General features: G+C 39.9%; 1 protein-coding gene across 1 annotated transcript in view; it reads left to right on the top strand.

Moving 5' to 3' along the window:
• Window positions 1–21,398, top strand: part of HNRNPLL (heterogeneous nuclear ribonucleoprotein L like) — a 29,832-nt gene continuing 8,434 nt past the window's right edge. Inside the window, exons 1-7 of the mRNA XM_083832170.1 lie at window positions 1–366; window positions 8,208–8,326; window positions 9,531–9,768; window positions 14,462–14,547; window positions 16,917–17,013; window positions 17,102–17,174; window positions 21,127–21,198. Of these exons, the coding sequence (XP_083688296.1) occupies window positions 160–366; window positions 8,208–8,326; window positions 9,531–9,768; window positions 14,462–14,547; window positions 16,917–17,013; window positions 17,102–17,174; window positions 21,127–21,198 (892 nt within the window). The 5' untranslated portion in view covers window positions 1–159. The remainder of the gene's footprint in view (window positions 367–8,207; window positions 8,327–9,530; window positions 9,769–14,461; window positions 14,548–16,916; window positions 17,014–17,101; window positions 17,175–21,126; window positions 21,199–21,398) is intronic.

The raw sequence follows: 21,398 nt of genomic DNA, 5'->3' as shown, positions 1-21,398 counted from the left end.
GGGGAGGGGGTGTGTGGGGGGGACGGAGCGCGGAGCATCTCTCGCGGGCGCCGCCGCCGCCGTGAGGCGCCGCTCCCGTCCCCGCTCCTCCCGCCCGCCGTGTGCGCGCCCTCCGCCGCCGACCGGCCCTCGTCTCCCTCCCCCCCCCCCCCCCCCGCCATGTCGTCCCCGTCGTCCGGGGAGCGGTACGAGGAGGAGGAGGAGGAGGACGGCGCCTACGAGAGCCAGGCCAAGCGGCTGAAGCCCAGCGCCGCCGCCGCCGCGGCCGCCGCCGAGGAAGGGGAGATCGAGTACAGCGGAGCCGAGGAGGGCGAGAGCCGGCGGGACAAGGCCCCCCCGCCGCGGGGGGGCGGCTTCTCGGGCGGGGTGAGGAGGGGGCGGCTTCCCTCAGGAGAACGGGGGGGGGGGCGAGGGTCCCTCTTGGGGGGGGGTCTCGTTCTGAGAGGGGTGAGGGTCTTTTTCTTTTTTGGGGGGGGGAGGAAAGGCTCCTGACCCCTCCTCCCCAAAATATACCCCTCCTCCCCAAAATATAACCCCCCCCCTTCCAAATAACCCCCTCCCCAAACCCTGTCGCCCCTCGTTTCCACTGAGGGTCTCCCTGCTGGATGCCCGCCGGTTTTTCCCCCCAGTAAATCCGTGGGGGTTATAACGGGGGGGGGCTCCGCTTTTCCCCCCATGAGGCGCAGCCCGAGGGAAAGGAAGGGCCCTGAGCTCGCTGGGAGTCCGCCAGCCCGGCGCGATTTGGGCTTTTTTTTTTTTTTTTTTTTTTTTTTTTTAACAGTCCGAGGCTTGCCTCCGTGCCGTGGGCAGCTTGTTGTTGTTGCCTTTTGGGATATTGCCATTGCAAGTTTTGTGCTCGCCCTGTTGCTGGGTGTAACTATAGAAACGGACGGCGGGGGAAGAAAGCGAGGCAGAGGGTTTCTTTCAGCCTTCTGTTTTACCTTATTGTCTGGCAGCACACGGCAGCGAGGCTGATCGTAAGTGACTGTCGCCTTTCTAAATCTGCTTGTTCCTCTACTTTCTCCCCACCCCCGGCCATGAACACGTTAGCTCACTGTACTTTTTTGCTACGTTCTTCCCGAATTTTTACCTAAGTATCAGGATAGTCTCCGATCCACCAGTTTGGGCTAACACCATTTTTGTGTCTACCCTTTGGTTTCTTACTTCACTAATTGGCCAGATGCTGCTAAGCATTTCTTCTTCTTGATGGCACTTTCTGTTTCCTACTTGAAAAAGCAAGATCAAGGAAGCATTGGTTTAGTGGCAGACCTGGAAATTTAGAGTACTTCTGTTTCATGATTTGATAAAATGAACTTGCTGAACACCAGGGTAAATTAATGAGAGTGTCTTTGCTGTTGATCATCTCTCTGCTGGGTTAGTAGAAGAGTTCCCTGGTACGCTGCCGCAAAGTTGCACCATTTGAGAGAATAATTTAAAGTCTATGATTTCTTGTCACAGAGAATCAGCTCTGTTGCAGTGAAGCCTTAGCAATGTGCCCTGTCATAGAGGCTGCTAGGCTGCTTCAAAGTTAAATCCATATGCTTGCTTAAATTATCTTGAAGCTTTCTCGTATAGGAGAGCTGGACATCACAGAATGTTTCAAGTAGGATCAAGGTACTGCTGTTGCGTTTCTTCTTTTCTTCAGTATTTTATGAAATCAGCTAGTTACTACTCTTTTCTTTCCTTCATTTTGGGGTCTTGCTTTGATTGTCTTCATATTGATCTTAGTATCAGTTTATCCCAGTTAATGCACAGGACACACAGCCATGCCCCTTTAGGTTGCACAAGTACAGAGTATGTCTAGCTTTATATTTTGGATTTCAAGAACAGCAAGTACTGAGTCTCATGAGCAAAGAAACAGAAACAAGCATGTAGGAAGCCTAGAACATGAGGACTTTTAGGCAGCGTGTTGTGTCAGTTGCAGCGTGCCTGAAGGAAGCGTGTAGTTGCTGATTCTTGTTCTCCTAATGCTCTCTAATGGTTTGCTGGCAAAGCCGTATTGACAGCTGCAGTATTGGAGAGGCACCAGTTGTCTTGATGATAGAGATCGAACTAGGTTCTTAGGAGCAAGCTGTAACATCAAGAGGATACGTGAAAAATGGACGGCTGCATGCTTTTATTAGTAGTTTTGTCTGGGGCTTGTGAGAGGAAAACGTCAGTATCTACTCATTCGAGTTAATTCACGTGAATTTTAGCTTTTTCACTGATTTAAAAAATGCAGGAAATGGATTTTTTTTTTTTTTTCTCCCAAGGCATATCATCTTCGTTTCTGACCCAGAGAAATGTTCTTAGCACGTAAAAGTTATCTCTGGTTCAGGGTGAAGGCCTGAGATGGCAGTATGTTGAGAAGGGGAAGAAGTGCAGGTATGCTGGGTTGCTCAGAAGAGCAGAAAAAGAGTAAGTGAAGATAAGGTAGGAAGAACTATAGGGAGTGGGGAACTAGCAGGGAGTAAGGGGAAAATGGATGATGGGTAGAAAGAGCGGTTAGAAGTCTGCCTCAGTGTGTATCTCCTAGAATAAAGGCTGTTTTGTGGTAGAACCTTTCTAGTGTTCCCTTTGGCAGGCTACATTTATTGTCATGGCGTTTCCCTGTTCCTCTGTGATTGTTTCATCAGGCTGAGTAAGCCCTTCAGGCCTCTAAGTTCTGTATTTTTGCAAATGGGTGCCCTGAGGAGCTGCTTTTGAAGGTGCTTAGAGGGCCTTTCAGCTCCATCCACTCTCTGTACCTTAAACGTCTTTTCTTGATTAACGTTGCTTTTATGTAACCTATTTTTTCTGTAGTATCCACCCGCCTCATCCTCTCTGACATAACTATTCTTAAACGTTTCTGTGAAGTAAGGAGGATTTAGTATCCTTGTTCTTACATTTGGGGAAGTGGGATGTGGTATCAAAGCATGCAAGAACAGGTTACTGCAAGGTTAGATAGGGATGTGAACTTGCAACGTCTCAGCTGCTCTGCTGTAACTTCCTATGTGCAATGCTCGCTCTCGCCTTGCAGTAAATGGAAACCAGCTCACCTCAAAAGTAAATTGCTTCATGCCTGTCACAGGCAGTTGCAGTAACAGTAGCTAGATGGCAAAGAGTTCAGATCTTGTCCTGTTTTGTGGTAACTTGTTCATGCATCAATATATCTTAAATGAAATACATTCTAGAAATCTGTTATGGAGCCGTCTAAGTATAAATCATCCTCCTTCCTTTGTCCTCCATCAGAAAAGTGACTATTGCCTTCAGGCTAGTTCCTCTTTGTCTTCCAGCACTTCGGGTATTTATTACTGGTAATCATCGCCTGATGATGCTCGACTTTTATTTTATTTTTGGAGAAGACGTATTTGGATTGTGCTGAACAGAGAGGAAAATAATGATTCAGAATTTGTAAAAGGGGTTCGAGTGCAGGTATTGTGCTCTGTAGTGTTTGCAATCACTGAAGGGATGCCATGGTAGGGAGTGCTAGAAGGAGCTATGTATTAAACAAGAGAAATTAAATATTCCCAAACTCCACATCTAAAACGAAACTAAGATTGCCAGGTAGCCTTCTAGTATATGGATTGTGACTAAACTTAACCACTTTATCTCCCCTGCTTTTCCCCCTCTCCCCACCAACCAACCAATAATCTAAAACCAACCATCCAAACAAACAAACGAAAACCACCAGGATATACAAAACTGGTATATTCTTTTCCTTCAACGAACCTTAACTTTGTCCGGTTTGCTTGGTTCTTCTGAGACACTGTCTTAATTCGCTGTGTACTGGGAATACTGTTGTCACTGCAAAGCTACAGGAATTCCAGGTGGTGTGGGGAGAGGTTTCTCTTGTACCTCTGCAGGGAAGAGACAGAAGTGCTGAAGTCAGGGAGGTGTGATCAGCAGGGATGATACGATGTTGCGAACGGCTTTAAGTAATGCTATCTTCAGGTAGTACAACTAGTAGTTGAAGAATGTGCAGGAAATAGTGCGTATCTGCTCATGGAAGCCTTTCGTCCTCTGTCAGGCAAGCCCCAGTGGGTAGAGCTGAAATAATTGGGGAATGTGTTGTGTACCTTCACTTTGCCTTTATAGCACAGCAATTCTAACTACTCCTAACATCGTTTGGATGCAGCTCTGTCCGTAGCTAGGCGTTAATGATGTTTTAGGCTCATGCATACAAAATAACTATTTTTTGGCTGCCCCCAATTCTGTCATATTTACTAAAGCAGTTTCAGAGCACTTAAGAAGGATGTAGTGAGAGGAAGAAGTTGTGAGTGCCTACGATAGTCTGAATGGTAGGAAACAAAGTAATGGCGTATTTAGGTACCTTGATGTGAAGGAGAGTGTCATCCTTTTGCAGTAAAGAGAAAGAGATGGAAGAGGTAAGCAGAGAAACAGCCAAGGAGCAGAAGTCCAAAAAGGTAATAGGAAGGCAGGTGAATATATTGACTAGAAAGTGTCTGGGGAAGGGATGAAGAACGGATTTCTGTGCAAACAGTGAAAAATTCTCTGATCAGGAATTGGTGAGCAAGAGAGACCCCATACAACTGGAACCCTTTATGATTTTCTTCTATTTTTTTCTTCCTTTTCTGAACAGCAAATAGTTTGTTAGCAAGAAACCACTGATATATTTTTAAAATGTTGCCTAAAAATATGTAGGTGAGTAAAGAAAGGAAGTTAAAATGCTACGGTTCTTCTTCGGAGCTGTTTCCGTTGCGGTCATATGTATGTGAAGTAACCAAGCACGAGTGTGATGAAGTTATGGCAGCACTTTCCTTCATGCCTCATCTCTGGAAGCTCAGTTTCAATGTTACGCGTTTTTAAGTTGATGGCCTCTTTCTTGAGGTACCTTTTCTGGTCATCTTACTGGTCTTGAGCACTTAGAAAGGAAGTCTGTTTCCATTCTCTATTTAATAACTACGTTGTCTGCCCAGCTAATGATTCTTCAAGAGTTGTTATTGAGCTTTCAAAAGATCCCTTAGGCAATGTATATTTAGTGAGTGCAGCAGTAACGTTAGCTAATCTGTTCTCCTGGCTTTGGTGCAGGGCAAGCGTCACGTTGGAGTTCAGCATGGGGTTTCTGTGCCATCGTGGGAGATGGAGTTGCTGAAAGCCCGCTTTGTAAGCAGAGAAATACCGGTGTTGGTTAATCTGTACGTGAGCAGATGCTTTGATGTAACCTTTATCTCTGTGCCAACTGTAGCGCACACACAGGTCTCAAGATACGGTGGCTGTGAGATCTTGGTCAAGATCCTGTGTTTTTCATCTGCGGGAAGAAATGGTGGCCGTCAGCTGGATGATTTGTATACGTTCTGACCTTAGCTGTGAAGACGCTTTACACTGACAGACACATTCGCTTTTTCATGTGGTCTCGTGGTTTGATTTCTCCTTTTAGAGGAAATCAAGGAGTGTTCTAGATTTGCTCGATACTGCAGCTTGGTAGCTACAAAACTTGTTTGACGATAATATGTATGTCTGCCCTTCGTGAATACTTTTTTGTGCTCAAACATATGCCTGTGGCACATGTTCGTGTCGTTCAGCAATATGCTCTGTGAGCGTTAGTTTGTGGCTTCCTGGCTTAGGAATGACTTGTGCTCAGTTCTCGTGCTGCTGTTTATTGCTTCTGGTTAGAAGCTATCTTGAGTAAAGCAGAGGCCTTCTGCTTTGTCCAATTGTACCTTTACTGGTTTTATCTGTGTTTCTGAAATGAGACAGTGACATTTATAGAGAAATGTTATGTAGACAAGCTCTTAATTTCATGGCAAATTACTGAGATTTCACTGTTTTTTTACTTAATGCTTCTCATGCTTCTGTGTGTTACTACAATAGCAGCAGTGTTATGACTTATTCTTGCTAAATATCCTACTAAAGCATGCACTGTGTATGGTGTTACAGGAGAAAACACTTGGATTTCTAAGCCAAATTTCTGTCATAACTATAAAAGGAAGCAGAATTTGTATTTGCTGATGGTTCTGAGAATAGTTCCATTTGAAGTACGGTGGGTGCCTGTACACGTGCATATAACTCAGGTGTAGTGGATTCAGAGATAAAAGTATAAAAGTGAGTATTTCTACTAATAGTAGAAAGCTTTTTATTTTGAGTAGGCAAATCTAAATGGCCGCTAATAAATAAAAATACAAAGGAAAATGCATGACAGAAACATGAACTAGAGCAGAAGTTGAACTGGGAAGGATGGAGACAACTTTCCATCAGGGAGTGTTCTTTCAAAAGCTTGGCTTTATGTGGGTGCTAATTAAGTAAGGTAGCTGCTTTAGTTAGTCTCTGTTTTGGTGCGAAAACCATTGCTTATACTTACATCTGATAGATAGAGAAATATTTTTAGGTGAGATTTCTTGAAGATATTAAAAGAAGAAGCAAAAGGGGGAAAAAAAGTATAGTGTCAACCAGGATCTTGATACAGTAATAAGTATGCAGGGCAATGAATAATTGATTTAATAACTTCTAAATAAAGCAAAGCTGCCTGCTATCTTAACATCTTAGAGTACTAGACTTTGCAGGAAAAACTGGTAATTAGTGTTTTCTCTTGAAGGTTTCCGTAGGTGCTTCTTTCAGCTTAGAAAAGCGTGTGTGGGTAAAGAAGAGAGAAGCTGAAAATAAAAATAACTGTTCTTTCTACAGTAATCTCAGTACCTGCAGTTCGAAGTATTACGTTTTTATGACTAACTTGAGCGCTGTTACTGGTAATAGACCTCAGCTGGTTAATTCGGGATATGTGGTATCTTAGGTAAATATCACCAGTCGTGTTTTCCCACAGTTGTCACAGCTCTTATTCAAAGAAATGTGTTGCTACTTGAAATGCTTTCATAGCGCAGATGACTAGAATGTAAATTAAGCTTAAAAATCGTGCACCAGGTTGTTCTGACAAAGTCCCAAGTCCTGGCTTACGGCTCACAAAGGATGATCAAATTCTTGATTGAAAGAAAAGAATACATAATTGCTTTGGGAGGGCTGTGTGTGGAACACAGGAATTAAATGCACGAGATTCAGTTTGTAGTTACCTGGGACGTGTTGTTTCCTTGACCCTCTAGTACAAAAAGATAGGCAAGAGAGGAATGTCTGTAGCAGTAGTGGCAATCATTGCGGTTACCTAATTACTGGAGCTGAAAACTCCTTTGGGCTGCAGATGGGAATCTCTGTAGTTCCAGAAGATGCTATACTTCCTCCTAAAAATAGCGAAAAATCAGCAAGACTTGCTTCTTAGGTCAAACACATCGACGTTGTTGCTAAATTTCAGTACAAGAACTAGACACTGCCTTTACCTGTGTTAAACCTGAGTGTTGCTAAGTACAGTCTAATTCAAGTGGTCTTTATTACGTCTAATCCTTCTTTTATTGGCCAGCATTATTTCATTCTTTTTTTTTCCCTTGGCTTAGAATAAATAAGGTGCATTTCCGCCCTCCTTCAGGGTTCCCATGGAAAGATGAGTTGATGGCAATCCAAATTCTTTGGTCACGCAGAACTGAATCTGAAGCTGTTTTAGCACTAGCTCTGAGAAGTGTTTGGAGTGGGGATTCTGTGTGCTGATGTGCAGTGGCTGCATATATTAATGATAGTCAGACTTGTGGTGAAAAGAAGGGAAGTGCCCATATGTGCCGAAGCTGAGAGTCTTTTAAAAGCATGTATGAAGAGCATTTGGAATTGGAAGGGAGTTTTTTCTGGTCTATTTCAAGTGTAGGACTGAGTGGGCATTTTCTTGCATTGTGGGGTGCAGCTCTGCATATATTAGGAAAATAACCAATTTTGATTCAGTTTACTGCTGGCCCCTATTTGTTCTTGCTTAATTGTTTTTCCCCCTCTGGAAACAAGACTTGTCTCAAACAAACATTGGCATAAACAAACAGGAAGTGTGTCAGAAATATTTTCTGTTGTGCATGTCCGAGCATCTTTTTCTGTTTTGAAGAAATGGGGTGAAAGACCTTCAATTCAACCGAGTTTTAGTATATTTGTTTATATTTATATTTTTTTAGTATATTTGTTTCATATTAGAAAAATCTTGCCTGTTAATTAAATCTGCAAAGAACTTTATTTTGAGTAGACTTCAGCAACTAAACTTCCCAGTCTGTTTGGAAAGAAAAGTAGAATTGTTTAAAGTACGCTTGGATTATACATTTAGATGCCTGCTTCTGGACCCGGCGTTGTGTCTGCCAAACAATTTTAGTTAATGACAGCAGTGTTCCTCGTTCTGTATTGAATTTTAAATGTCGTTGTTCTGTTGTTGCTAGGATGCAGGGGGAAGTCATCACAAAGTCTCTGTTTCTCCTGTCGTCCATGTCCGAGGGCTGTGTGAATCCGTTGTGGAAGCAGATCTTGTGGAAGCTCTTGAAAAGTTTGGAACCATATGGTAGGTCAAACAGTGTAAAGTCATGTCCCTGGACGAGCTGAAAGAACGACTTAAAAGTCACTTAGATCTCTTTAAATATCTTACAATGGCCTCTTTGAATCCAGAATTTAGTTGGTAGTAAAGCGTAACAATTTTTTAGCTGTATAAAGATTCTCTTTTTCCACACAAAAGTCTGGTTAAGCATACAATGCATGTTCTAGCGTCTGCTGTCAGACCTCAGGAGCACAGCTAATCCTAGCCTGAAGTATGAGCTGTAACAGAACCGCAGAATAGCACGAGAGTGGCTGTCTTGACATAAATGATTATACCAGGGATAAGGATGTGCCACAAAGCAGATGAGTTTTTTTTCCACAGGCTTTGTATGGGAGGTGTGCTTACGATAGTCCCTTCAGTGTTCAAAGGTTATATAGCCTAAACATTCTTCATCCGTGAGCAAAACAGTAAAGGTGAATTGGTAGAGCCAGCTTATCCTGAGTGCTTCATTTTGGAAGCGTGCATTTCTTTTCAATTAAATGTCCGTATTGAAGTGATGTAAGGTTTTGTAAATAGTACAGTGGTATTTTTTGCTGCCTAAATATTTAAATAACTGAATTATGCTTCTATCAATATCTTAAAATAAATAAACAAAATGAGCACGAGCTTTTTAAGGGATACAGATAGGTATGCTTTAGGCTGAGAAATTTACTTTTCAAAAAACTAAATCCGCTGAAAAAGTCTCTTGGGTTTGTCAGTATATTAATTCAGTTAACTGTTTGGTTCTGTTAGTTTCTTCTAAGGTAGTTTTGTGTCAGAAAAAAATCTATTTTTAATTTTGTAGTAACAAAGATGTTTACTTTTGTGTATCAGGTTTGAATGTTTTTTGTAATTTGCATTTACTTTGATACTTTACGTTATAAATGGCTTTAACAAAATTAAAGACATTGTAGTTCTAGTAAATGATTACTTAGTCATCGTATTGGTTGAACATTCATATGTATTAAATGTTTTCAGGAAAACAACTGCTCATTACTTATTTTTCTAATGGATGCATTTCTTAGTTTTATGTGAGTGCTGTAGAATTGTGTGACCTGGTTTGCGAAAGGGAGACCTAGCTTCCTTTTATGTCCTAGTTTAGACTTCTTCAGAAAAACAAAATTACCTGTGACAGTTACTGGATTTCAGAGTAAGCATATGAGAGAATTTACAATAATGTTTCTCTTACCAGTTACGTCATGATGATGCCATTTAAGCGCCAGGCTCTGGTGGAGTTTGAAAACATAGAAAGCGCCAAGAAATGTGTAACGTTTGCAGCAGATGAACCTGTATACATTGCTGGACAGCAAGCCTTTTTCAACTATTCGACAAGTAAGAGGATTACTCGGCCAGGGAACACAGATGATCCATCTGGTGGAAATAAAGTTCTCCTGTTGTCAATTCAGAATCCTCTCTACCCAATTACAGTGGTATGTTGTTGTTATTATTATTATTTTAATAATAAAAGGCTGTTGAGCAACAATCTATTATTTCCACTATGTTCTATTTATTAAAATTCTACACTGTCAAACAGAGTCAGGAATTATAGTCGCCTACCAAATGTTTACATCGTCTTCACATAAGTAACGTGCAGATTCTGAGGAAAAAAGTGTGTGGTTTTTTTTTGACATGATTCAGTTCTGTTGCACAGATATTTTGCAATACATTTAAAGACTCCAGTGGTCAAGATTTTGAAATGTTTAAGTTGCTTCATACTTCAGAAATATTTCCAAATGTGTTGCCATAACATCAGGCATGTTGTTTAGCTTTTAGGCCCTGAGGCGGGTATGTTTAAACAGCAAGTCGTTTTTCCAGTAAGGAAGGTTATTTTACTGCAGCTATTCATTCTTAAGTGGTGTTTTTTGTTTTTTTTTTTTTTGAAATTGAAGCCTTGATCTACTGATGATCAGCTACAGTTTGGTGGAATCTTCCTCACTTTTTTGGGGGCTGATACATTTTATTTTTCAGTTTTTCTAGTCATGCTATATATACAGTTGCATCCTAATTTATTGCCATCTGTTTATGGCAGACTTAGGTGGGTTTTTGTGATAGATACTTTTTGCTAGTATTTAATGATTCATATTTTCTCGTGCATTGAATGTCTGCTTATCTTTTTCATAGCAATTTATATCCTCTGTTGAATTGCATAGGAATACTTCAGGGGAAAAAAAAGGCTGCTTAAAGCAGACTTGTTACACTGTGATATAGGCATAAGTTACTTGTTCTTAGAGAAATGTATAGATATAGGATAGTGCTGCAGTTGTGTGGAACTGTGTAACTTTAAGTGTTAAATTCTGCTTTATGTGCCATTAATATATTAGCAGATCGAAGCTTAGCATTCCTGGAATTACGTAATTACAAACAATCAGTTCCATATCATGCTTTTTGCTTTGTTTTGTTATGAACTTAGATACGTTTTTGGCCTTTGATTCATTAGCACATGATGACTTTTCTTTTTTCCATCATTTTTATATATAGAAGAGCATGACAAGGTATGAATTGCATTTTCATGAGGTTTTAAAAATATACCTGCTTTGAGCTGTGTGAACAAATCCATTGAGTAAATTGAGTTACTCTTTGCACGTGACTGTAAAACAGATTTTGGAAACTGTTTCATTCATGCTTTTTAAACTTGGTTTGTAAAAACAGCTGAACTCAATGTAGATGCTTGAGTAAACTGTGGAAGCAGAAACATCAGTCTTGGCTAGGGGAGTTTCATGGAAATTCTGTGTGTGAAGCCTCTAGCCCAGCAGCTCCTTACAAAGAAAAACAAACAACAAAAAAAGCCACTTTATTTTTCTTCCTGACTGTCCAGAGTATACCAATGAGCACTAGAAGCAGACAGATTTCCAAAATTAATTACAAGCACCAGAGCTCATCAAAGATAGTGCAGACTAGTTGAATCATAGCCACTGGGAAGAGCAATTTTGTAGAATCACAGAGTAGTTTGGCTTGGAAGGCACCTTAAAGACCATCCAGTTCCAACCCCCCTGCCATGGGCAGGGACACCTGCCACCAGACCACGTTGCCCAAAGCCCCATCGGACCTGGTCTTGAGCACCTTCAAGGGATGGGGCATCCACGGTTGCTCTGGGCAACCTGTGCCAGCGCCTCACCACCCTCTGAGTAAAGAATTTCTTCCTAATGTCTAATCTAAATCTACCCTCTTGTAGTTTAAAATGATTGCCCCTTGTCCTATCACTGTACTCACTGACAGAGTCCCTCCCCAGATTCCTGGTAGGCCCCCTTTAGGTACTGAAAGGCCATTAAACGGTTTCCTTGGAGCCTTCTCTTCTGCAGGCTGAACAACCCCATCTCCCTCAGCCTGTCTTCATAGGAGAGGTGCTCCAGCCCTGCTGGAGGTAGGTGCTCCAGTTACTTCAAAATGCCTCAGGCAAAGTGGCAAAGTCTGCATTATTGGAGAGAAAAAAAAAAAAAAGCCGAACACCACCTTTTTCTTCTACATTCTTCTATCCTAAGTTTGAACTCTTCTACAGATTACTGTATACGATTCTATGATAGTTAGAAGATACAGATGAAATATTGTGACCAGTTTTAAGTGGCAAGTCTAAATAATGACAACAAACTGCTCAATAGTTCTTAAGAGCTTCTCCTTCAAAACAACATACGTTGTTTGCAGAGAAATTAGTCTGCTCAAGGGCATCTTGTGGAAGAAGCTAAATTGTTCTCCAATTTTGCTGCTGTTTATTCCAGCCACTATAATTATGACTTGCTGCTTTTCTAGCAGATTTATTTTATTATTTTTATTTTTAAAGGCGTATGGCAGGGAAGGAAAGAAAGGCAGGTTAACTGTATTTAATTCCTAATTGCTTTTCACTCCTTGTTGGATGGACGGGAGGGTGTGTTTTGAGAATGTTTGTGTCCAAGAGGTGCCATATATAGTTCTTTGAAGTTCTGTTTCCTAATTTACTTCCACGTGGGCAGACCTTTGTCAAGGATTTGTGTTTAAGAACAGGCAAACTTGTCTGTTCAAACAGACCTCAAAGTGACCTATGCTGCTGCAATCTTTACTAGTGTGTTCAGCTCTACCTCTGTTCTTGCCTCTTAGGTTTAGAGGGTGAGTAAGAACTTATGTACCTGCATGAGGAAAGTGTGGTATGCCTTGGTAGTTGGAACATTTTAAATTTAACAGTGAACTTCTTTTGAGATTAAGTTGCTCTAAGATTAAGATACTCTAGTGCGTAGGTAATGCGGGTGTTAAATCTTTATTTGAAATATGATCCCACGTTTCTCTATCTTGTGAATTACTTGGTTGATTTGGTAATCTGAAGTAACTGATTTAAAAAAATAATAATTAAGCTGTCTGTGTGCCTGTTGGCTAACTATGCAAATGGTGTTTCGAGTAGAGATTAAAGTTTGAAAGAACTTTTTAAAATTAACTCTGAAAGAATCTTTTGAAAGATGAATTGTGAAAGAAAGGCATATGCCCTAAAATTAGTGTCTTCTGGGGCTGGAAGGTCTTTGGGACACTTTTTTTCCCAAACAAGAAGAGATGGAGTGCAGCTGTTTGTGCTATTGAGTGTGCCTACAAAATAAAATAGTTTCCTAAGTTTTATTTTTGTGGGTTAGAGCTTTTAGAATCCCTTCTAAAGATGTCTGTCCATTGTCTTAAAAACTTAAGGTTGACAATCTCCTTTGCTTGCTTCATTTAGCTCTGTAAAACAGTCACTAGAGTGTCTGGTGCAAGGCCCCTGAGCATGGACAGATTTATTTTATTTTTTAATGTGGCAATACACCCATATATTAAGGCTTATGGTACTTTATATGAGCCAGGAGTTATGCTACTGCAACTGTAGCCAGCAATAAGACACCCTTTTTTCTGTTGTTTTTTCTATGTGTATGTGTTTTATTTTAAGAAGTTCAGCGTGCTCCCCTGCCCTTTGCTTCCCAATTGCTATCTTCTTCTGCAGAAGCTAATAAATGCTATACCTACTCCCTTCTCTCTCTTTTTCCCCAAATAAACCTGGGGATGTGCACTACGTTCTTGGAATGAATTTCATTTGGATATACAGAAAGGAAGGGAAAAATGGATTGTGGTAGAGTTTTCAGTGAGATGTCAGTGCCTTCACCTGCTAGGATTAACTACAAAACTGGCTGTCTAGTAAACCTTCAGTGCTCTCAAGTCTTTGAACATGATCTAACAGGTCTATTGTTTCAAGAAACCATGGTTCCAAGGTTCTTAGCTTCTCAAGGCCTATTCCTCAGGCTTCTGAGTATGGGTGTATAATCACTCTATTAAAAATATGCATTTTTCTTGGCCAAATTCATGCTTGAGTCTCGTTTCTGGTACCATTATGTCTGAATTGTGTGTAATGGACAGTTGTTTGAGGTAATGTGCATCAGATCAAGCCAGGCTTATGAGGTGTTAGCAGTAAGGCAAGTTTTTGTCCTTAGTGTTTGGTTCTCCTGCTGCGCTGAAAATGGACTCGAATTTTATTGGTTCCTTTTAACACAGAGAAATGCTTGTGAAAGCATTGCTCTAACAATGAGTTTGTATGAATCCAGTGCTTTCGCTCCGAACTCTTCTCTGCCTGAAGTGGAGAAACACAGCAACTACTTAGTGTCTTTTAACTTAGGTGAATAGGGTTGAAATTCTCATTTTGATAAGCTCCCTGAGGTTGTTCTGTGAACTTCCCTAGGTTACTTTTCTGAAGATGAACAATTAAAACCCAGCAGTGACAAAACCAAAGTCTCAGCTGTGAAGGTTTTAAGAAATGAACTGTGCTGTAACTAAAGTGCCATCTTATCTCTGTTTGCTTTGGTGAAACTACTACAGTGCATGATTCAAAGGTGGCACCAGCTCAGAACATGGATGCAGTTATTGCATTTTAGCACTCTTAATTTAAGATACTTCTTGTTAAACTAATGTTTGTATGAGTACTTCTTGTGTTTTTTCCTGTTTTTGAGATTTGACTGCCTGTGCAACACCATCCTATAAAAATGCTAATTGTCAAAGTATAAATTGTAAAGGGAAAATTGTAAATAAGTTAACAAGCCTTTTCTTTGCTTTTTGTCATTTACACGCTAATACAAGAAATTGTTCTGTGAACATAAATCGTTTGAAATCTAGCTCTAACTGAAACAGTTTTTTCTTCTTTCTTAGGATGTCTTGTATACTGTGTGCAACCCTGTTGGGAAAGTTCAGCGCATTGTGATATTCAAGAGGAATGGAATACAAGCAATGGTTGAATATCCTTTTTTGAGTGTGACTTTTTTTTTCTCGTAGGTTCTCAACTGCATATGGGGCTTTATCATGAGAGTGACAGAAAAATACCATGTAATTTGGAGACAAATCTTTAATTTGTACCCATGACATTGTAATTTCTAACGTGTATAAGACAAAGTGTCACTTACACATGTAATCATTATAGGAAAATGATGTGTCAACAATGGTCTTGATAACCATGTTTATAGGTGACCTTAAGGTTAAAAACTGTTCACATGAAATGTGCCATGGATTTGACAACTCATTAGGCAGAAAAGTTTCATGTCTTCTAGCTGTATGGATTTTCAACAAATGGGTAAGGGATTGCAGATGTGTAATTTGACTTCTTCAAACTTCTGAAATAGTTCTAATATATACTGCTGGTCTTACTGTTTTGATTTTAATGAAGCATGAGACTAGCTTAGGCCTTCTTAACCAGTTTATCATGTGTTGAGAAAATTCCCTGCTCTGTTATCCTACTGTTTACTGTATTTGTAGAATTAAGTTGTACATGGAATGAATGTTCAGACTTGTTAATGTGTTTCTGTGGTTTGCAGAGTCCAAAGTCTGATATGATTACGCCTTAGTTTATAAAACTCTAAGACTTATTCCTAGAGACTGATTACCGTCCATTTCTGTAGCTGCTATTTGGAGAAAATTGTACAGAAATCTCAGGTATTCTTCTGTGTTTTCAGGTGCTACCCATTTGGCAAGCTTTGTTGGTGCTCATTTCAGTGCTTTATTAGTGATCATTTCTGTAACACGTGAACTTGACTAGTTAATGGCTGTGTTGATGATTTGTCAGGCAGAAAGAATTGCCCCGAATTTCATAAAAGCAAATTAATTGCTGTTTATCTGTGTAGAAGACTGTTTATTCTGTGTAGAAGACTTAAACCATGCATCTTAACAGATAGTAGTTTGACTTCCTATGGTAGTGTGGTAAGTTTGTGGCAAGCAGCATTGTTTGGGTTAGGTGGCTTGTTGTATAGTTGGGGGATTATTCTGTGAAAGATTAGGGAAGTTGTGGGGAGGATAATTCACGTGTTCTGAAACTACCGTATTTCTGCCCTTTAAATTAAATTCTGCAACATGCCTTTTATTAAAAGCAAAAAAACAACTGGCAATTATTAAAAAAAAAAAAAAAAAGAAAATCAACCTTGCAAATGTAAGCAAAGTATAGGTAGCAGTATAGATAAACAGTTGAGGAGGCAAGGCTTCAAGACAGGACTTGCTTGAAAGGTTCCAAAATTTACTCAAATTTCAGTGATAATTGCAGTACTCATCACTTTTGCAGATGTGGTGCTACAGTTCTAGTCAGCACCCAACAACTTCCTAGAGGCTTGAGAAGCTTAACTTTTCTCACTCAAACCTTTGGCAAACTTGAGCTAGTTAAAATAAATAAATAAATTCCACTGCGAGCTTAGGTCACAGTGGAAGAAGTTGGGCTGTATGAATATGGTAAAACACAAGGGACATGGCATTGAAACAGAATACTTGTGAGATTTTGAGTAACTATATCAAGTGATGGCACAAAATGGTCTGCTGCAGGGTTCAGGATTTCTGGTGCAGTATGTTGCTGAATACGTATAAGATCATGGATTTCCACGAGGCAAGACTCACGTGCATATTTCTGATAGTAATAGAACTAATCTTGGGGTATGCAGAGGATATGAAATAACCTGCTTGTTGGAGCCTGGCACATGCATCTGCCTTGAGCAGTGGATTTAAAGCAATCTGCTTATTGTATTGTTGATGCAAGATGGCTGTTGGTTCGTTCAGAGCATCCCTTTTGGTTCTGTGATTGTTTCTTTTTGCTAACAAAAGGAAACACTTTTTTTTCCACTGTAAAGGAACTGCTGACTTCATTAGACTCCCTACCCACATGTCTCTAGCTGATGCTAGCTGTGAGAAGGGATGCATTGTCTTAAGTCACGCCTTCTCACCCACAAATTCCCATCTCTTTCCCAATGATGCAGCTTGATTTTTCCCTTTAGGTTGTGGTTCAAATATTCTCTTGTTGGTAGCTTCTATCTCCTCTGACTAAACTTACTAAATCCACCAGAGAGTCCTTTTCAAAATAACATAAACTCAGAGTATCAACAAAATTTACGTCTGTATAATCCACAATGAAGTGGTTATTTAGGAATGGTTTCATCATATGCTGCTTATGTATTAAAAACAGATGCTTAACATAGGTTGAACCCATGTATATTTTGTAACTTTGTATTGAAGTCCGTTTAGAGTTCTTGTGTGGTCATAGTGAACTATCTGCAGGCTACAAAAATAAATCGATTTCAGAAGAAAGGGACATGGATGAGACACCTTGGGAAAAAATCCTTAACATGATGTGCATGTTTGAATCAGTTTTTTGTGCCCAGAAGGCAAAGGCAGCACTCAATGGAGCAGATATCTATGCAGGATGCTGTACACTAAAAATTGAATACGCAAGGGTAATGCTTGGACCTTCTCTCTTACTTTTACTCGCAAAATATTTATAATCAAGACTTAACCTTTTTCACTTTTACTTTATTTGAACAGCCAACTCGACTTAATGTCATTAGAAACGACAACGATAGTTGGGACTACACTAAACCGTATCTGGGCCGACGAGGTAGGTTTTCATACGTTATCGCTGTAGATGTATGACTATACTAATGACACTCCTTTATACGTGGTCAGGCTGTATCGCAATAGTCATTTCAAAGCGAGCCAGTGCTGCTGAAGGCTGTGTTCACAAGCCAACCTGTAACCCAGGAAATTAACCCTGAGCCCTAGTGCCCCCTACTGCCGTGTGCTTGAGCCACTTAGTTCAACAAGGAGCCCACACCTGCAAGCACCTTCGCAGTTCTCAAGGACTTGCATTTCTCCAAGCAGCTCTCTCTCTTTGGAGGAGAGGAAACCTGGTACAGACTATTCCTTACAAACTACAAACTTGCACACTGCTTCTCCTGCGAAAGGACTCTTTTCCCCTATGTTGGACGAGGCATTAAGAAGGATAGAGGACTTCAGCAGGCTGACTCTACACTTCATCATGCACCACATCGGCATCAGCAAAACCAAACCAAACCAAAAAATCAAACCCTCTGAAAAACCTCAGACTTGCAATTCACCTTGTCTGCATACTGCATGCACCACCACCACAAGTTTTAAAAGGAGGACACTTTTCAGTACTTCAGATTTGTATGGGATGAATAACATGATAGACTGTACCCACTCTGTTCAAGTTTGTATGTATGATGGTCTTATTTCCCTTAAAATTAAAACTGAAAAATTGAGAACCTCCAAAATTAAGAACCTCTCTTGTTGATATCATTGACATTGTAATCTTCTTATTACTTGCTGTATATGAGAGTTGCGTTCAATCTTAAGAGTGTAAATATTGTCTAGTAGTAGGGAAATTTAGTCCTGATCCGTAGATAGTTGGAACTGAGCAGTGCAATATCAGATAGGTCCCCTCAGTTATACTTAAGTATTAAAACAGGGAGATTCATAATTAATACAGGCATACTGTCTCTTAAGTACTCAGCTGTAAAAACTACCAAAGCTTGACTCATGTCAGTGGGAATTATGACTATATATGTAAAGACAAACTGCTGTGTAGCCTGACTCCTGTAAAGCGTTTATTTAAAAATAATGTGTAACTATTGAGTGCAGTGTTGAGTAACTTATGTACAATAATGTGTGCAATGTGAAGTTAGAAAAGTGAAGACAACATGTCCAAGATAGAGTATCTACTTATCAAAGGCTGTATGAGAGCCTGGGCTTTGGCTGTCTCAAGTGACACGCACTTTCAGAGTAATTCTGCTGAGACGCTGGGCTTGTAAAACTGTTGTACAACTAAAAACTTAGGGCTCGAATTTTCAGAATGAAGTTCTTGTAAAAAGTTAACAAGGGAGCTACAGTATTGGTTGCAGCTTGTAGATGATGACTATTTGTATGAGGGTGTAATTTTTTTCTCAAATTCCTGAGTTCAAAAAGCAACTTTGAAGAAACTCAAGGACAAGAAAAAATCATGAAGGATTGGATATGAAAATCTGAAAGATAAATATGACCCTCGTATCTTCTGATCATTGCGGTCTTTGGAGGGTGACTTGTAATATGGTGCATGTGATTGCATTATGTAATTGGTCTGCAAATATGGCTGTATGAACGAAGTGTTCCCCAAGCAAAAAACAAACAAACAAAAAAAAAACAAAACAAAAAAACAACAGTGGAAAATGAAAAACTTGATAGGTATAGCTTGCTCTTTCTCAAGAATTCTCACTCTACTCTTTTGTTTTCCTTTTTTTTGTTACTCTGAATGCCATTCTCTGGTGTATATCACTCTACTGCACATACGTGAAAAATGATTATATTTGTATTATGTAGCATGATTTTTCATTTACTGTGGCCCACATCCATTTGTTTGGAAAATGAGAATGTAAACTGTTGAATGAACACACTGAAAGGAAAGCAGGTGTCTAGAGCAATTACGTCCATGAAGTAACCCAGGACTTGTTTTGAGAGAGTTCTGGTATGTGCGCTTCAACTTGCTCTTGCAGCAGTGTTGTTTAGGTTTTGAACTTAATCTGACCCAAGCTGTAGCTGTCTGACGTCACCACACAAGATTTTAGTCCAGAGGAATTTCATTCTGAGGACAGGCATGCTAATACATCCTTTCAGGATTTCATTCTGTTCCCCCCGTGCATTTTCCCTGTCCCTCATGCCCCCTGCCCCCCAAAAAAACCAAAGCCAACTAAAAAAAAAAGGGGGGGGCAAAAAACTTAAGGCACAGAGGAGATGTGTTTTGTTAATGATTTTTTTTAAAGAACTATTTTCTCTATGGTAACAAATGACTTACTTCCCCTGAGTATTTCTGTGCTTAAGTAAGCTTCCTAACAAGTGCCTGGGGCTCTAAGCCCATATTGCATTAGACTGAACCAAAAAAAAAAATCCACCTGTCCTTTAGTATTCTACTGGCTTTTAGCCAGAGAGTTCGAACTGTAGTTTGGAACATTTCTTTTGGTGGTAATAACAGTATACTCAGCAACTCAAGGACCTGATTTAAAAAGCAAAATAAAAATAAATTGTAAATGCTAAATGAAAAGAATCTTTATTTTTAACACAAATCAGTTCTTATGTTCCATTGCCTGTTTGCACAAATATTTCTACTGGCACAATAGAGTTAGTTCAAGGAAGGAACAAGCCTGGGGAAAGGAGAGGGTAGTGGACTGCTCCACCACCAGGAGGAAATATTTGTCAAACTATGAACTCCTGGAATTCTTCATTTGGAAACTACAGTCCTTCACTTATTACTGTGTACACTTTCAAAGGATTTAGTTTCCACAGACTGGAATGATGAAATTGATTTTCTGAAAGATGATTACTACATACAGTTTAAATGCTAAAAATATTTGATATGACTGCCCAATTGTTTTCCAGAGCTAAAAGCGACAGAGCTATGACCAGAAAAAGGAATGGAAAAACATAACTTGACCAAAATAATCCTTGCTTTGTATGGGCAAAGGCAGTCAGCACTGTTCTCTCTTCAATCTTTATTGCCAAAGTAAATGTCTGATTTGGAACGTGTTCTCGAAATCCTGAGCAGAAAGGGCATGCTTTCATCTCCCACTGTTGTGTTGTCTGTCATGAATATTTTTTGTTCTTTAGGGGAAGTAGCTCCAGCTGCATTGGGCTGGGATTGTCATTTTCAGCAGTCACCCTTAAATTTCCTGGGAACTATCTCAAGCTGAAAAATATCTTGCCCCATGCTTTCCACAAAGAAGTCTGGAAATATATTTTTCTTTGCCATGGAGCATGTATCTGATTAGAAAATACAGCTTTGACTGTGATGCACTGCTTTCCTCCAGTAATGTAGACCCCTTGCTTAACTTTATGACATAGAGAACTGGGTTTTCTTAAAGGATTGACCGTTGGTTAAGCGCATTATTCAGTAATGTTTCTCTTCACTTGACCTGTTATGTGCTGCTGATAATGCAATAATGTACAATCCTTTCAGCACGCCCATAAGTCAGTAGGTGTTCTGTAAATATAAATGTACACATATGTAATGCTCTCTGTTTACTGATTATGAAACCATGTAATACAGGTTGTTGTTGGCTTATGCTGAAACTTCTTGAAAGAAGCCCACTTTGAAAATGTGTTGCTGTTGAAGCTAATATTATGATTCAGGTACTGTCTTTCAAAAGTACTGCATTTCAAATTTGTTTTAAGAGACACATAGGTAAATCCTGCTGTATGGTGTTATCTATACTAATGTGTGCTGTCTGTTTAGGAAAACTGTTGGGTATTTCCTTAGTCTTTAAATGTCTGCATCTCCTCATTGGCCACTGCCCCCAATCAGCTTAAGTGGAATTTGTTATACAAATGACAGTCTTTTAATTTTGGTGTCCCAGGGCTATACCTTGTGGTTTTAGATGTATAACGAATGAGAAATTGCTTAAAATTAACAAGGACTCAAATTACATTTTTGCTTCTTAACTAGAAGCTTTGTGTCTTAACTGGAGACATCATGTGCATACTTGTCCATAGTAAACTGTTTCCTTTCCCTTCCCATATGTTAGACAGAGGGAAGGGCCGCCAGAGGCAAGCTATTTTGGGAGAGCACCCATCGTCATTTAGACATGATGGTTATGGTAAGTAACATAGCATGACAGGTGGTTTTGATTTCTGTACGTGTTATGTGGAATTCCAAATAGTCAATCAGTGCATAACTGTGGACCTCTGCAGCGTGAGTAGTTCCCTATTGTTCTATACATGTGGTGCTGTCAGTCCATGGTCTAAAAATGCTAGTGATGGACTCAAATCTATAGAGTCTTTATTGCCATAACTCTAC

Source organism: Anser anser (assembly GCF_964211835.1).
Source record: "Anser anser genome assembly, chromosome: 3".
In the NCBI taxonomy this organism is placed as follows: Eukaryota; Metazoa; Chordata; class Aves; order Anseriformes; family Anatidae; genus Anser; species Anser anser.
The sequence above is the reverse complement of the archived record's forward strand: the minus strand, read 5'-3'. Positions and strand labels throughout refer to the sequence as shown.